The sequence below is a fragment of the Patagioenas fasciata genome, chromosome 1, assembly GCF_037038585.1.
Source record: "Patagioenas fasciata isolate bPatFas1 chromosome 1, bPatFas1.hap1, whole genome shotgun sequence".
In the NCBI taxonomy this organism is placed as follows: Eukaryota; Metazoa; Chordata; class Aves; order Columbiformes; family Columbidae; genus Patagioenas; species Patagioenas fasciata.
The window spans coordinates 151017499-151034950 of record NC_092520.1 but is presented as its reverse complement, the minus strand read 5'-3'; the positions used below and the strand labels follow the sequence as shown (position 1 = coordinate 151034950).

The 17452-nt window shown below is 38.9% G+C and overlaps 1 protein-coding gene across 34 annotated transcripts in view; it reads right to left on the bottom strand.

Annotated features, from left to right (window-relative positions):
* The window catches only part of CACNA1C (calcium voltage-gated channel subunit alpha1 C), a 488413-nt gene that overhangs the window by 147514 nt on the left and 323447 nt on the right, over window positions 1-17452 (bottom strand). For 19 of the 34 annotated variants that reach the window (XM_071817770.1, XM_071817769.1, XM_071817649.1 and 16 more), the window contains exon 8: window positions 4151-4254. In XM_071817770.1, the coding sequence (XP_071673871.1) occupies window positions 4151-4254 (104 nt within the window). Of the gene's footprint in view, window positions 1-3671; window positions 3776-4150; window positions 4255-17452 lie in introns of all 34 variants that reach the window. The other 15 variants (XM_071817650.1, XM_071817786.1, XM_071817697.1 and 12 more) reach the window with 1 other exon arrangement.

The following is a 17452-nucleotide window of genomic DNA, read 5'->3' as shown; positions in this document are numbered from 1 at the left end:
AGGCAGGTGTGCACATTACTTCTGCCACCATCACAGCTGGCAATAAATGGTCATTGTTTGCAGCTTCAGCAGGGAGGCCAAGGACCCAATAAGCTTCCTAATGGAAATGCCATCTTGAGTCTGGACGTGGCCTTTTCAAAAAAGATTGCAATATCACGTCAGGATAAGGTCGACAAAGGCTTTCAGAACTACCAAGCAATCTATCTCTTGTCAGTGAACAAAAGAACATCAGTTTAAGAGCCAGTGAATCTAGTTGTTTTTACCAGAATTCAGTTTGTGACACTTCCCTTTGCCTCTCATAGGAAATTATAAGAGACACCTGCCAAGGGTAGTATCAAAAAGCAGAGTATTCTGGAGAGATGTTTTCTCTGTGTGGGATTAGAGTGGGTCAAGATTATAAATATAAACACCCAGCTCTGTATTCTATGCTGTTCCACAAGAAAATTTCTTGTGCCCATCCTGATGATGAAATATCGGTAATTCTTGTCTATATGTGATCTCAACATGATTCCTTCCTTTTAGAGGAGTGATGGAAATAGAGCAAAACAGCAGAAGTCTAGCTGTACAAAACTCTTCCTGACTACTAAAAGTGCAATGCAAGGCTTCAAACTTCATCTACCCTGGCAAGTACACCAAGGAATGGGAAGGTTGGAAGAGGAGATGGAAGACTGGGAAAAAGTCTTGAAAATCCACAAAAACTGCTCGAGGAGGAGATACAACAATAGACAGCCTCCCATTTACTCTTACTTCTTCCTTGGCAGTAAGAGCATCAAAAGCAGCCAAATGAGCTTTCCAGGATCCTCTCTAACAAGAAGGAAAGGCTGTTCTCCTGACTCCATGAGAGGCAACTAGTAACTAGGTAACTGCTTGTTTGGCTTGTGTCCTGTGATTTGGATCACTGCTAGGCAAAATACAAAAGACATGTGAATCAATATGCTTAGGTAGCAGCTCTGAACGTTGAACCCATACTGTCCTTTTTTTTACCTCAGTAACTGACTGAAACAGGTAACACAGATGTGAACATCTCTGATCTCAAGAGACCTCTAAGAGGGACTTCACTATTCACAGCAATGATCTGAAATCCTTTTGCATGGACTTCAGGAAATGTGTGATCTTCTGACTGGGTATTTCCTTCGGAATACATTTAAATTGGGCTCAGTGAAGACAAGAAGAGGATTATAGCTCTACACATAAATAATCTGTCATACTATTTAGTTTAGCATGTGACTAGTAAATTCACCAGAAGGACCATGAATGGATGACATACCTGAGGAAAAACAAATTACAGATGAGCTCCTTAGGCAGAGCACAACTCAGCATTCAATTTTGCAGGTGCAATCAAAGTGTCTTTGTGAGTACAATTAATTATACTTACTTATTCAGAAGTGATTAAAAAAAACTAAGCTAATCTGTCATTGATGAAGTCTACCTACACAACATGCTCAGTGAAGCTCCTGAAATAAATAAATGGGAAGAAATCACAGATGCCCAGAATGGATATACAAGGATACCCAGGAATGCTGCTTTTTATCTACATAGAATGCAAAGGTGCATAATCTACATAGATCAAACTAATAGCAAGTCTCTAAAATAAGCTGAATCTGCAAAGTGAATATACTTTGCAACTCAGCAGAATTTAGAACTGCTTTAGAAAGTTAATTGTTTAAGAACTGCTTATTTAGTCCAAAGAAAATTTGGAACATTTCTCCCACCATTTCTGTGTTATTTTTCATGGATTCTTAAGCTTCTTTTTACTTTTCTCCAGTTGGGAAAAAATTTGCAGAAACAGTGCAGCTGTCATAACACTGTGAATACAGCCAGAAAGAGTGACTCACAGCTTAAGCAAGGTGAACTTCATCTTTGATTTCAGTTCTCTCTACAGACTGTTTCCATCTCTTACCACTAGCTGTGGTGGTCTAGCTGCAGTATTGTCAGGAGGTGGAAAATCGAGGCCCCAACACACTTTCTTGAGTTGAAAAATGAAAGAGAGAGGAAATTCAATTCTTAAATATGTACAGACACAAATCCGAGTGTGGGTAAATTGAATTGGCACTGCTTTAACAGTACGCACTCATCAGGGCTGGGCTCATAGGCACGGTTCATCCAATTAGGTACTATATAATCTTTAATGATTATCTTATATGGTTCTCAAGTGAACTTCTGATACAACAGATCACTTTCCCTCTGTCAGCTGGTCATCATCCTCCATTATTGCTGACATCCTCACCTGCTGATCAGAGTATCCACTTGGAGAAATTAGTAGCTTATGTTTTAAAATTGTACTGAGACTATCACTCTCCAGATGTCCAAACACAGACTATTGCTTCACACTTCATTACCGGAGATTTCTTCCTTCTCCAGTTACTGCTTGGAAACCCTTCTCTCTGCATCAGCTCTCTTCTGCTTGTCTCCTTCAACGGAGCAATGAAGACAGTATTAACACCTCCTGTAGATCTGCTTATTACCTGTGCCTTTGCAGGATGGCCAATGGCGGATCTTCTTCTCCAGTCCTACTACTGCCCTTTCCTATGTTGTTGGTCCAAGTACTGAGGACATAATTTCTGTAAGGCATCAAGTTCTTTCTTCTGCTCAGAGATCATTTTCCCTTTCTTATGATTAAAAGACAGGGGACTCAGGGCTCAGGCAACAGGTACATACTCTGATCAAATTCATTTAGAGCTCATTAAGAGGCAGGATGTTAGAAACAAAGAGAAAGAGGATGCATAAATGTCCTCATACCATATTTATCCAGGTACACAGAATGGCTGTAGGCACCCAGTCATGCCCAAATATGGAATTAGAAGCCTAATTCTAGGAGAACTTAGAAAAAATATTGCGAGGAACGTTTCCTGGCTTGATTCCTCTAATTATGTGGCCCCCCAGGTGCAATAAAGTTTTCAGCTACTGGGGACAATATCAATTGTTTTTAATCAAAGATACTAAAATGATGCTTTTCAGTGATGGTTATGCTGCAGAACTGAAATACAGCTAAATGTCTAGATGTCTTAGGGTTGATTAAACACCAGAAGGAACTATCCTGCTTCTCTCTTAATCCTTAGAAAAGGTCAGAGGGAAATGACCTTTTCTCCCTGCACCATGCTAGGCTTGTAATCTGCACAACAGTTTCTTCTGCTTATTGAAGAAGAAATGTGCCCAAGACACTCTCCAGGGAAAATAGTCTCCCATGAGGCTGTGCTTTAGAGATACTAAGCAATGTGAAAAATTCTCATGTGGGAAGACATAATTTGGCAGAATTCTCATCCCACAAATGTGAAGTGAATTTCACAGTTTCATGCTCTCATTCCTCCTTCGGTCCCACTGACTCTTCCAGAGATTTTACTGTGAGCCCCTCCTAGGGTGAATGGTGTGCTTCACCCACAGGGGAGCAAAGTGTTGTCCTCTTCCCACAGAGTACAGGTAGAGCTTTTAGGTAGAGGAACATGTTAAAGGCAAAGAGTTGTCTTACATTGCTTTGATTTAGTCAAAAGACTCCTTCCATGCCATTAGGAATGCCGTATTTTGCTATTGGCACAGCAATAGCCTCAGGCTTTTATTAAGGCTCCTGATACCAACCCGCCACTGCCTGTTGTTTTAGTAACCGGAAAGTAGGAATAGAAATACAAATTTTAAAAAAATAAACAATAATAAAACATTTTCCTGGTACTGCTTACCCGCTAAGTACACCGAGAACCAAGTTAAGTACAAAAAATGACCCTATGATGATTAGTGTAACAAAATAGATCCAGGGCCAGTCCCTTCCTATGGCATCATTGACCTGGAAGAGTGGAATGATAATTAGTGAGACAAGCTCAGATTCTGAGCATTGCAAGGCTCCAGCCAAAGAGATCCCAAGTCACCAGCAACAAGATTTTCAATAGCCAGTTTTCTGGAAATTTATGACAGGTTAATGTTAGCTATCTGTAATGCCCTGAGGTTGAATTTCTTTGTCAGACAACAACACCTCGTTTGTTACCTGTATTGTTATTTGCAATGTTTGAACATTTTTTCAAAATATTTTAGAGCTGATACGAAGCTTCCTTGGATTCAGATTTTGAATTCTTCTGAAAGAATCCTGGTGACAGGGAACAACCCTTATTATGGAGTCTTGCCCTGTAGCATTGGAAAAAGGACACCAAAACTGTCAGCTTACCCGCTCAACACACCAAGAACCAGATTTAGAACGAAAAAGGATCCAAAGATGACCAGACTGACAAAATACACCCATGGTAACTCATAGCCCATAGCGTCCTGCATCTGGAAAGATGAAGGAAAGTTAGAAGACAGAGAGGGAAAGCAGAAATGATCAGGCAAAGGAACAGATGGAAAGGTTTGTAAACAGAGCCTGTGGTTGGTTTATACATAATCATAGCAAGTGTTTCTGTATGTTCTTTCTGATGTGACCGCTCCTTTGATTGCTTTTTTTCCTCTAGCGGTTTCCTTACAGGCAGTGATTAATATAAGCTGAGATATAACCTTGTGCCATACCAGCACTTTGGATGCTCAGAGTTGCAGACTGTCAGTTTCTGGACTTTAGGCACAGCACCACATGGGTCCACCCAACAACCTCTAAACTTCTATTCTAACCACTGCACACACATGTGATTCCTTGCTGCCAGTGAAAATATCGCTGTTTTTTGCCAAGCACTGTCAGAATGTGTTGTCAGATCACATTTACTTCCCATCTGTAGCACAGGTACATGTACCTTAGAAGAGGAGCATGTGGTAACTGTGGGAAAATATTAATCTTTCCCTGGCAAGGCTCTGGTCATCTTCACAGTTTCCCACCGTGAGGGCAGTGGCTGTGTGCTTTTGAGGAAGATTCTTTCAAGGCCCACCATGTCCTGACCTGCTCAAATGTTTTCTAAAGCTTTCTCACAAACTTCCTTTCTCCCTTTGAAGGATGAATCTCTCCTTCAGAATGTGATTTCTACACAACTGAATACTCGGAGGCTTTGAGAAGGTAAACTGAATGGCATGAGCATAGATCTTGCTTTCACGCTACAATAGGAATCTGCATTTGAAGCAGCTAGATTACTGTTTTAGCACCAGAACCTGTATTATGTGTAGAGCATTTTGTATATATTCTAAAAGCATCTTGTACATAAACATGATTTTATCTTGAAATCACCTTCACAGGTCAAAATATTGGAAAGTTGTTGAATACTGTAATAGAATGTCACTTTCATGAAGGTATCAAAAATATCAGTCTCTTCTTTACTTTTCATAAACAGTTACCTCCTGAGCCAGACGTAACCACCATTTCCTTCTTTAATGATGCTAACATTTTCAGGAGCACTATCAATGGTTTTTGAACATAAATTGCAGACTAGAAAGTACCTAAAATCATAAAGCAGCCCAGGTTCATTTGTTTTCCAGGCTTTTGAAAATCTTATGTTGTCCTCTCCTTCCAGGAAAATGCACTCTGCTTTGCAACCTAAGCATTTGTTGTGATCACAGAAGAAATGTTCTTCCATACATGAGCACTGAGACACACTTCAGGGGAGGCGATCTGACTCAAGATTCATAGCAACTCAGGAAAAGAATTTCAGACCTTCAGTAAGACAAGGCAGGAGAGTAACACTAACATAATAAGTTTTTTGTGGATGGAAGTCCATTACTGATTTTTCCTTCAAAGTACTGTCACCGAAGTCCTTGTCTGGCAATAGTACACAGTCAATGGGCTGATCTAGAGCTCTATCTTGGAGTTCCTTCAGCTGTGACTGAACTAAAGTAGACTCATTAAAAAGTAAACTCAAAGCCTGCCTCTGTGAAAACAGTTAATCAGCTCCTTCCTCACAGGATTAATACATTTGGTGGTCAGAAGTGGGGGCCTGAACAACTCCCTTCAGGAATTCAGGAGTCCCTCAATCATTCCCTAAGTATATTGTCCAGTTTCCCTTTGAATACTTGCACAGAATTGTTCAGTTGGTTTATAAATAATACTGATTATTCTTTACGTTGGCAAGCCAGATTTCATTCCACATGACCAAAAAGTAGACACCTCTAGTGTGAAACACATCAGTGCTTTATAGAGAACAAAACATCACGGTGTATGAATATGAAAGCAAATATTCACCTGAAATCAGAGAGAAGTCAGGCAGGCAAACATAACTACCTAAGCTGGAATTGAGTAAAGAAATGAGACCTAACATACTGCCTTTTCTGTAAAGAACACCCCTACCTATATAAAGCAATCCACACAAACAATAAGTATGGATGACTGAAAAACTAAGAATTTACCAGCATAGGCACAATGATGACGTGACTTCCCTCTAATTATGATAGATGGTGATAAAAAAGCCTCAGCTGTACAGTATTTATCTATTGACAAGTCTTTCATCAGCTGGGAAAGCAGAACTTTGTTAAGCTGTGGTACAAGTGAATCCTAAATAGCAAATGTCAGGGTGAAGGGTAAAGAATTCAAGTGCTTGTCCTTTTGTACAAATCTGTCATCAAGAAATTTCTACATGGCAAGAAGCTTCCATCATGGCCAGGTAAAACATATAAAAAGACTATGGTGTACTCTGGCTATTCCCAATGCCTGTACAATTGCATAACAATTGTACAAGCTAGCATCAGCACAAATTAGTCCTGAAAAACAGACCTGCATTCTGCTACAGCAGAGCATTTGGGACTTCTCAAACTGAACATTTAGGAGGTCAGCTTTTCATCTCCTTTTTATTGCCCAGTCAAATACATAACAGAGAGGTGGAGACAGTCACAGCTTCTCAAGAAGCCATCAGTATTTATCAGGCAACTGAGTACTTACTGTCTCTCTGTTGCTGGACTCCCTGTGTTTGGTGCTCTCATATCTCATTTTCCTTAGTAGAAGACGAGATTATTTCACACATTGTGGGACTGAGCCACAGGTGACGGGAATATGTACACTGATATAACATTAGATATTTGGTAAATAGTGTTTAAAAATATATCTTTAATAGGAGACAGTACACTGTGAGCTTACTATTTGCTCTTGAACAACATCTGCAGGAGAAATGCAGAGATACAGGCTGCCTGGCAGAAGTTGGGGTAAAATAAACAAACAAACAAAAAACAACCAAAAAACCTCAACAAAAAACAGATTTACAGATTTACTCGGAACAGTAATAGCAACACATCAACATTTTAGAAACACTAAATTCTTGGCTAAGATCGCATCATTCCAAATATCTGGAAATGTGTCCTTCAAAATGGAAGTATCCTAGAAGTCCAGGATAGACTGTCCTTAACTAAACAATGCTCCCCATAGAATCATCATTAAAAACATTGCACCTGTGTTTGATTGAAACTGTTTACTGGAAACTTATCATTCTGTGAATATGTAGCTATTAATCATGTGTGTATGCATACACATGTCCTGTTGACTGCAGCTGGAGGCTTTTTCTGCAAACATAACTTAGGTGGTACAGTTGATTTTCTCCTAATTATGCTATTGAAGTGGAGAAGCTGCAGAGGGTCATGACAAGATCAGAAGGAGTGTTACCATTTACATACTACTGAGTGCAGAAAATGAGATATGCAGCATATATTTTGTGGTGTTGTCTACAGTAAACACAAGAGGGTTCAGTTATAGGTTACCTCTCTAGGACAGACAAGTACAACTCCTGATACACAGTTCAGCTCTCTGGTCACCGACTGCACTTCTTCTCCCTGAGTGCTTCCTGTTCTCAATATGAATCTCAACAGAAAAGGTGGATCATCACCTACAATAAATATACAGTTCTGAACAAAGACTATCAGTGTAGTTCTGAATTATAATATTCCAGCTACAGTAGTCAAGGAGATTGCAACCTCATGTCAACTTAAGCACGTATCAGACAACTGTGAGGCACAGCACTGGTTGGAATCTGCAGATTGCAATTTATGGAAATAATTCTGCTTTCTGAGTCAAACAGCCTAACCTTTCTCAGCTCACATCTCAACACAGCTCACTACTCTCAAGAGTGAGAAAGTTGGTACATTTCTGAACATTAATAAGTCATCTCTCAGAGACCTCAGAGATAAGGGTCTTAGATTCCTTTTCATGTTCTGGTACATATATTACCTTGCCTCACTGGGTCCTGAAAAGAAACCACTCAGCATCATGATGAATAAATGGTACTTCAGCATATTTGAGGTCTGATGGACCTTGTGTACTAGGGAAGAGCTCTTCCTTTGTCAAGCATCCTTAATTGCTACAATGACTATCGCATTTCAAGCTCCAGTTGAAGGCCTTTCTCTCGATACAGATAATGTCCTAGAAACAACACCAAGATTTTTAATTCTGTAGTTTGCTGGCTACAATTACAACCAGCAGTTTCAGTAGAGGCCAAAGAATAAAAAGTCTGTTTATTTCTATAAACAGACCTTTGTGCCTCTGTCTTCTGGATCTTCAGAACTAGGTGTAGACATATTAGTAAAGTCACAGGAGACATGCATGTTTTACTTGTTTAGAGATTTTTTTTTTTTTCCCCAGGGGAAATAGTCTGGCACATTTTGCAAGTATCTCATTCATTACACAGGCATCATAGTTCACAGATAATGTTAGAGGCATATTATCTAGTAAGATAATGGTTCAGCACCACCAAGGACATAGTGGAGGTCTCTCAGTCTCTTAATGGAAGGAGTGGACACAATTCACTAAATTCTTCTGATTTTACAATTCACACATCCACACCCTGACACTTTGTGCCAAACATCTTTCAAAAATAACTGAAAGTTAAAGAAAAAGTTTAATCCATCACAGAAGAGCAGCAGTCACTGGAAAGCAGCAAGGTCAATTAAAAAATGAAGCCTGTCTTGTTCAGTACACAATACTGGAGAGCTGAAGGTTGATGGAAAGTTAGCTAGGACACCAGGGCTAGTCTTCTGTTTCTTGAATGAATGGTTAATTGATTTCTAATTACTATTGAACGTTATGATAGCCTTCTTTAAATACAAGTCAAGTATTCTATAATGAAGCGTATAACCTTTCACAGAGTAACATTAATCAAGAAGAGCAGAGTACTCAATAAAACTAAAGGGCAGTAAATTTGGAAATTTTGTGTAGAAATGCTATTTTATGCAGCCTACAACCAATCTGTGGAATTCACTGCCTCAGGAGATGATCTGGCCAAATGTAATGGTTATGGCCAGTAGCAAAATCTCTAGCTAAAACCTAGCTGTAACGATATGGGGAAACAAAATCAGAGAACACTGGGAGAAGGAGACAGCAGAAAGAAAAGGCCAACACTAAATTGCCACTGAGTATACCTTCCTGCTTGAAGTTTTCATTTTGAAAACCAGCTTTTTTCAGAAAAAACACTTTCCTAACTTTAAGGATGTATAGAAATTATTTCCTCAGCTTAGATCAAAGATCAAGTGATCTTCCTGACAGGCATGGTTCAGGTGATATATAAAGGGCCATGCATACACTGATGTGAGATTTAGATATTTATTACTGATCAATTACTAAGTAAAGAGGTTTGGGTTGATATATACATTTCTGTTTTTCTCTCCCTCTTTCCTTCTCTTCCCATGAACATTTGGGTGAATGCATTTCACTCACACATGTACTCACAGAAGTACAACTTTAAACTCCATGTTAAATGATACTAGAAACATTTTTTTTTTTGTTAAAATAGGATGACACCCTGTTTTGCAATGTAAGGGAAAAATGCTTTCCCTAAAATTTTTTAGTTGGAACTCAGGTATAAAAACAATTAAGATAAACAGAGGATGGAACTTCAATATTCACAGCTACAGCTCTGTTTACAATATCAAATAATAAAAAAATAATCTACATTATAGACAGTAAATCCTACATCTTAGGCAAGGACTATGTGCCCTAGAGAGGAAAGTACTCCTACTCTTCAATTATTGTTTTGTCTTCACGGTACTTTCATGATACTTAAAACTTTGTTTTGTTTCTGAAACTTCACAGACTGACTAAATGCCTCTCATTCATACCATCAGTGAACAAAAAAGGTCTCGTGAAACCAGTGTAACCCTTCAGAAGTAATTAAGGCAGGGTGCATTTCCAAGAAAGTGTCCAAGTAAATTTGTATAGTGAAGAAGCAAAACTTCAAAATATTTATTTGTTTATCTTTACTTTTGCTAGATATATTATGTCAACAGAAATAGCTGAGGAACAAAATACTCATCCCAAAAGAAAAAATGGGTATTGCTGGCAGCATCTAACTAACAACTGTAACTGGCAATAGCATGATTTTTGAGGCTGCTCTGCAAATAAAAAAGAAACTATTTGTTCAATGAATCATTCTCTGCTGGTTGACTTCTCAGCTGCTGAGCTGATTTTGTCTTAGGAACAACTTGGCTCTGCAGTACTTGCAGTCTTTGCCTTGGAAACTCTTGCTAGTAATCAGAGAAGCACAGGACTTTTGATGTGAAGGTTTGACTCCTTTCTTTCTCTCATCTTCTCCTTAAAGATCTAAGGATACCTGAAAACTCTCTCTTTAGCGGTCATGCTCTTAAACAACTCTTAAGTAATTGGACTGTGACTACTGAGATCACGACACAAATAAACCAACCCCAAAATTTGCAAAAATTTAGAACTGTTGGTTGGCTCTGGTAATAAATCCTGCATACTGTATTTTTCTCTGACCTCTGAGCAGCACACTGCTTGTGTTATACTGTTTTTTTTTCATGCAATACTTGTGATAAATACATTAATTATTCCCCACTGTCTTTAATATTGCTTTTAACAAGGAAGTTACTTACAGTTTTTCAGAATTTCTAACTTTTTTGCAAAACTATAAATGCTTGAAAGAAGCCCCAGAAAGATTACAATGAGGGGGCACAAAACTGAAGGTACAGCAAAAGGGCACACAGTGCTGAAATTGATTTCCTGTGTATGTCAGGCTCCATAAACACTTTTTCCAACCTGTGGGGCAAACTATGGGATTGCTTCTATAGCACTGAAATCCTACATGTCCTGAATCTGCTGATTTGTTTGGAACCTCAATGATGCAAGGCTGCTGCATGTCATGTCAATAAACATATGAAAAGAGAACATTTTAACGTGAGAAATCCCTAGCTGGTCTCCACATACACCTCAAGTAAGTCTATATACAGCATGTATCCATCTGACTTCAGCATTCGCAGAAGGAGCAAGAAAAGGATCATGTTTCCTGTTACCAATCATAAAGCTGAATTTAGACTTCATGCATTATTATCCTAAGGTTGAAGATTCCACCTTGCAGATCTTTCAATATTTAAAATCTAATTAATTGTCTTTGCTTGGTTGGTTTTTAATCCAGTACTCACGTATGTGCATAATTTGAGGCATACAAGTAATTCTATTGAAGTCAATGGTCAATATTATTGTTACCAGCAGAAATGAACTAATACACATAAGTGCTTTGCTTGAATAGGATGGGGCACCAGATTGGGAGAAGTATATAATAAGGAGCTCATTTTCTGAAGTTCCCTGGGAAAAATAAGAAGTTTAATATACATAGTGACTAAGAAATGACAAAGAGATTTAAGCATTTCAGTCTAGACATTCTAGTGCATCACAAGAAGTATTATAATTTATCTCGTGACCTGAAATGATCTCTCAGCCTTCCTGATTTTGTAAGACAGGTGATAAGAAGCAGAAATTTGAGGTCTCAGAGCTGATTCAAGGCAAAAGGACAGAGATGGGAGAAAAAAATACAAAACTCCAAACCTTCTCATTAGCAAACTGTAAACACTAAAATAAACTAGACTTACTTTTATCGTCTTAGGAACAATGGAATAAAATTTCTCCTGAATGGCTTAAAATATAAGCAAAGGACTCCAGATGCCTTTGCTCTTATTCTGAGTAGAATTTCTAAACATCAACATTCTTATAATCTTAAAGGGACTCTAAGCCACAGTTGCTCCTTATGACTGTGCTGAAATACTCTCCATTTTGTAGCTGGCACGATCAGATGGATGCAAAGGAGAGACTGGAGTGTTCAACTCAGCTTTAGTCTGAATTATTGACTAAGGAAAGCGTGGCACTTGATCAGTTGCTCCTGCTAAAGATAATTTGTTTTGACAATCACGTTTCTTTTGTTTTAAAGTACTGAAGAAGGTGGCAAATTTTAAGCTCATTTGTTCCCTGCAAGGACTTATTTTTAAGGCTCTTCTTACTGTATTACCTCAATCACAAAATTCTACAAATTCCATATGCGCATTCTATATGTACATATAGACCTTTATTCTGCATGTGCACATTCACATCTATAACCTCTTCTCACAGTCTCTTCATGAGAAAGGCAAGACCAAGCTGGATGAAGGCAAATGCACAGGGATACTGTACCAGGGCAGATAATGCTCCAGATAGGTTGTTCTTCTATATGGTCACTGCAGGATAAAAGCAAATAACGTCATCAAGATTCATCATATGTGGGCAGTGGGAAGAATTATAAGATTCCCACGTGTACCTTGGTTGCCCAGTTGCGCTGTGTCTGGGGTAGTGATAGAAAGAGCAAATTAAAATTCCATCCTGATCTAAAAATATTGACAATTTGTACAGAACTCTCTGCAGGAGCTAAATGGAGCCAATAACTGAGAAAGGATTGCCTCGGTGAGGACAACAGAAACGTCAAGGGAAGACATTAATTTGCAACAGAGAACGCTTGAGAAAGAATCAAAGAAACTGTAGCAATGGAAGGTGAGTCCAGAAGAGAGAAGGGGAAGCGGGCAGACAGATCTGAAAAGACAGAGTCTGCAGAGGTTGCTTTTTCAGCCCTGCTAACAAAGACTATGTTGAATCTGCTGTAGATATCCTCACCCAAGCTCTGATCCAGGTGATTCCCAATTCCTAGTTTATTTTAGAAAAACTTTGGGTATAGTTGCAGTTCATTGCTCTGCTACCTGATCTCCCTAACAAGAGGGTGAAATCTCCAGAAATTATCAAGATTCCCAAGTGAAAGCAGTGCTAGGCTCAACCTCAGAGCCATGAGAGCACACACTCCTGCACAAGATATGTCTTGACTGTCTTGAACTTCTTGGGGAGACTGTGTAAGGGCAGGAGTCTGGCAGAAGAGCCCTACCATTGATCCATCTTCAGTGTTCTGCCAAAGTCAGGTCCCTGTACAGGTAACAACACCCGTTAAGGGTCTCCATTCTCTCACATGACACGTTACACAAATGGGTTATCTTGTTGAGTGAATCTGCAAGTTGCAGAAATATCATGTAGTGACCTCCAAAAATTATTTTGACTTGTGTGACTTCAGGCTGCTGCAACCTGTGCAAGAACAAGGTTAGAGCAGAAATTTAGAAGCACTGCCTTATAACCATGTCTGCTGCTTGAGAACAAAGGGAAAACATGTAAAATAGCTGTTTGACCTTGTCTGAAACTAGACAATCACAATGCAATGGCATTTTGCTGTTATACGAATTCCCTTTGGTGAAGAAGACATAAAAGATATGAAGAAAACTGTACTGGGTTTCTGTTGCATACAGTATGTGGGAAGTGCATTGCTACCAGTAGAATTTGCCAAGCTTATATCTTTATAACAGCACCGAGTCATATTTTCATCACTTATTAAATACTGGCCCCACCATTTCAAGGATGTGCACACTTCCTCAACTGGGAAAGGCTGTATGAAGTCAGAGACACTTACTAAATCAGCTTTCAATCACCTAGTCCTGGGTTACTGATACTGTATGCTGACACTAAATCCTTCCACTATGTTTTTTAGCCCCCAATGTAGAACCATTGGACTCCACAACATTATTTCATTCTTTAGTAAAGTTCTATATTCATATTTCAGCTGTTTTCACTTTGGGTGCACATTGTTTTTTTTGCAGTCAGCTGTTCTTTAACAGACTGAGCTGTTACAGGAAATAGAAGGTCTCTGTCTGAGAGTAGGAGGAGATCTATAACGGGTATTTAATACCAGCAAGTCAAATTGTCTGTGGAACAAAGTGATTGAGCTGAACTGTTTTTCCACTACAAACTATTCCTGTTGAAAATGCTTACTGATCCAAACTTCTGGGGCATGGTAGTTTGTGCTTTCCAGAGGGTTAGAGGGGCAATATAGACTTGGATGTGTTTATTACTGTCTTAATTAAATGTGTAATTTTAGTTGGCCTTCACACAAGCTTACTGTACAACTTCAACTGAAAGCAAAGGACTCTGGCATTTGACTTCACCCTTTTCATTTCAAAACAGAGGAATAAAAAGTTGGGCTCTCCCTTGACTAAGAGAAAATAGCAGTGTTACTGGGTTTTGTTTTCACAGAGTTGCAAGATTTGTTAGCTCTAGTAATGTTCCAAAAGGACATGGATTACCACAGCAAATCAACTGTCTGAAAGGTGGATTTTGCTAACAAAATCTCAGCATATTAAATTTTGTTAGTGCAAGTACCACTGGGAAACTCCTATAGTCAACTATACTAGAGGAGGGAAACCAGAAATAATCAGGAAGCTACCATTTACACCTCCTCTCATACTACCTGTACTCTTTGTGGTTTCTTGTTGGACTTCTCTATTTTTCTGTGAAAACTGGAGGGGGGCTACATAACTCTGAAGTATTTTGGCAATACAGGGATTCTGAACTCCCACTGAAAACATCAATTACACACCAAGAATTCCTTACATCATAGACAAATTCTGAGCTCCAATAAGCCTCCTGCTTTGCCACCTCAGTCTCTTTCTCCAAGTTTAAGATGTAAAAGAGAAAAAAAATAAATATAATTCAGTTTAGTATAGGACAATTGTCCATATAATTTAGGATCAATTAGACTGTGTCTTTCACTGAGAATTAAGGAAGAATTATTGATATCATAATTGAATGCTTGTGGTTACTTCTGTCCATAGTTAGCCCAGAAAGAATAATTTTATCTGGTGTATCGGTCACCAGCAGTGTAGAAGTCTCGATGTTGCAGGAACAAAATAAGCTAGAGGAGAAACACCTTCAGAAATGTAAGCCCAAGAAGGATTTTTTGCCATCATTTAGGCTGCATCAGTGTCCTGGTCAGTTCATCTCAGCTATCCTCTCCAGTTTCAGCTGGATGAATAATTTCCCATAAAACCTGTAGCACTGCATGGAAAACACAGGCAGATTCACAACATTCTGTATCTGTGTTCCTGCACATGCATGACCAATTCAAATATCTTTCGCCAAGGTGCTAGTTCTAGACTAACCCCATCAAAGGCAGAGAACAGAATCTATGTTAGTGGAAGATCAGGACTCATCCTTCAGCATACAGAGTACAGTGAAGACCTTGAGGGCAACACTGGAGAGAGATGAATGAAACAAAATGAGTGCAGGTCTAAGCTGAATCTTGTGTTCCTAGAACAAAGTAAGGGTTGAATGAAATCACCCACTGATTTCAGTGTTGCCCTTCACTCTGAGTCACTGCTGTAGCCATGATAGTAGACTAAAATATAAATTTTTGGAACCAAACTTCCAAAAACACCTAAACAATTTCCAATACAGAAATGCAAATAGACAACTAACTGCAATCGGAATCCCTCTGTGTAGGAATCTCAGCCATATATTTGCGTGGATGCATTTTGGATGTGATTTTGAGGGGGTCTGTTACCCCGAAGTGAAATACTGAAATTCATTTATTGTGAAGCAATCATGGAATCATAAACTAGTTTGAGTTGGAAGGGACCATTAAAGGTCATCCAATTCAACCCCTTCCCATGAGCAGTGACATATTCAACTAGATCAGGTTGCTCAGAGCCCCGTCCAGCCCGGCCTTGAATGTCTCTAGGGATGGGGCACCTACCACCTCTCTGGGCAACAGGTTTCAGTGTTAAACCACTCTCACTGTAAACAATTTCTCCTTTATTTCTAGTCTAAATCTATTTTTTTGTTTAAAACCATTACCCATCATCCTATCACAACAGGCTCTGCTAAAAAGTTTGTCCCTGAAGTCTGATAAAGTAACTAATTCTGGAATGTGCTGGAGCTGTTCCGTTTTGAGGTTGTAAATAATTTCCTCTAAAATATTTAAATTATTCCCTCAAAAGTTTTTGTTTGTTTGTTTGGGTTTTTTGTTTGTTTGACTGGGTTTTTGTTGTTGTTGTTTTGTGAGGTTTTTTGTTTGTTTGTGGTTTTCGGGTTTTTCTGGTGTGTGTTTTGTTTTTTTTTTTTAAATGTTGGCTCAGGTCATTCTGTCTGCATTGAGGCTGACTGTGTCATGCAGACTAGCTGGGAAAGAGCAGGCCATATGCTGACCTAGGCAGTGCTCTTAAAGACTCTGGGTCCAGACTGAGCGGGCCTTCAGGACTTCCCACAAACATAGCCTGGTGTCTAGTATGCCATGCCCTTGCTCTTGATCCATTCTGCTTGTTGATATAGGTGACTGACAGGACATTTTCCCTACCTCTTGACTACTCAATAGCTGTCATAAATAGTGACATTACCTTTGCCTTCTTATTACATCTCTACTCTTGGATACTGAACAGTAAATCTACTTAGAGGAGATTCATGTCATTGATCCATCTTCAATGTTCTGCCAAAGTCAGGTCCCTATGCAGATAATAGCACCCATTAAGGGTCTCCATTCTCTCACATGACCCATTACACAAGTGGGTTATCTTGTTGGGTGAATTTGCAAGTTGCGGAAATATCATGTAGTGACCTCCAAAAATTATTTTGACTTGTGTGACTTAATCAGGATTTGAAATCAGGCCTCCAGAGGCAAAAGTCACAGTGCTTTACCTGAGTTGCCTTGTTCCTACGTATCTGTGTATGGGTTTTTTTCCCTTTAAAAGGAAAAGGTTGATCTTTGAAAAAGTAATCCAAAAGCCCAAAGGCTATTTAGCCACAGGGCTGATAGCTCTTTCATTACAGCTACTGCAGCAGTACCATCTTTCACTGCTGCTCAGTTATTTAAAAACCTTTCATCTTTTAAAGGCTTTGGAAATTTCACTGCAAAAGAATAAAATGCTGATTTCAAGCATGAAAATATGCCCTAGGATGGTGGGTTTCCAAATCTAACTATTTCATTTTATCTTAGAACTCTGGGCTTTCCCTTCCCATCTCTGTTTATTTTGTATTTACATTTGCATGGCTGATTACCCAGAAAGGATTTTCTACCTGTTTTACTGTATCGCTGTCTTATAACCACTTCTATTTATCTCAGTGCAGACTGATAGCAAATTCTACCACAAGTATATCAGAACAGCACTGATTGCCTCATGCGCAGGAATACACAAGCACATACTGTTCATAGATTTACATAGTCAATTAAGTCCTTAAAAATAAAGATAATGAAAAACAGTACTGTAAGCTGTAGATAATCACTACCTTCTTTACTAAGTGGAGGCATGACTGTCAATTCTTTCTTCACACTTGATCAGTATATCCCAGTTTCCTTTTTAGCCAGTTCCCAATCTATGATTTTCCTAGAAGTCCAGTCTACGTTTTAGATTATGAACCCTGTTTTCAGTTGTGAAATCACACCTAAAAGTCTCAAATAAAATGCACAATATCTAGAACTCATAGCACACTGCTAATAAACCTTCATCTTACAGGCACACT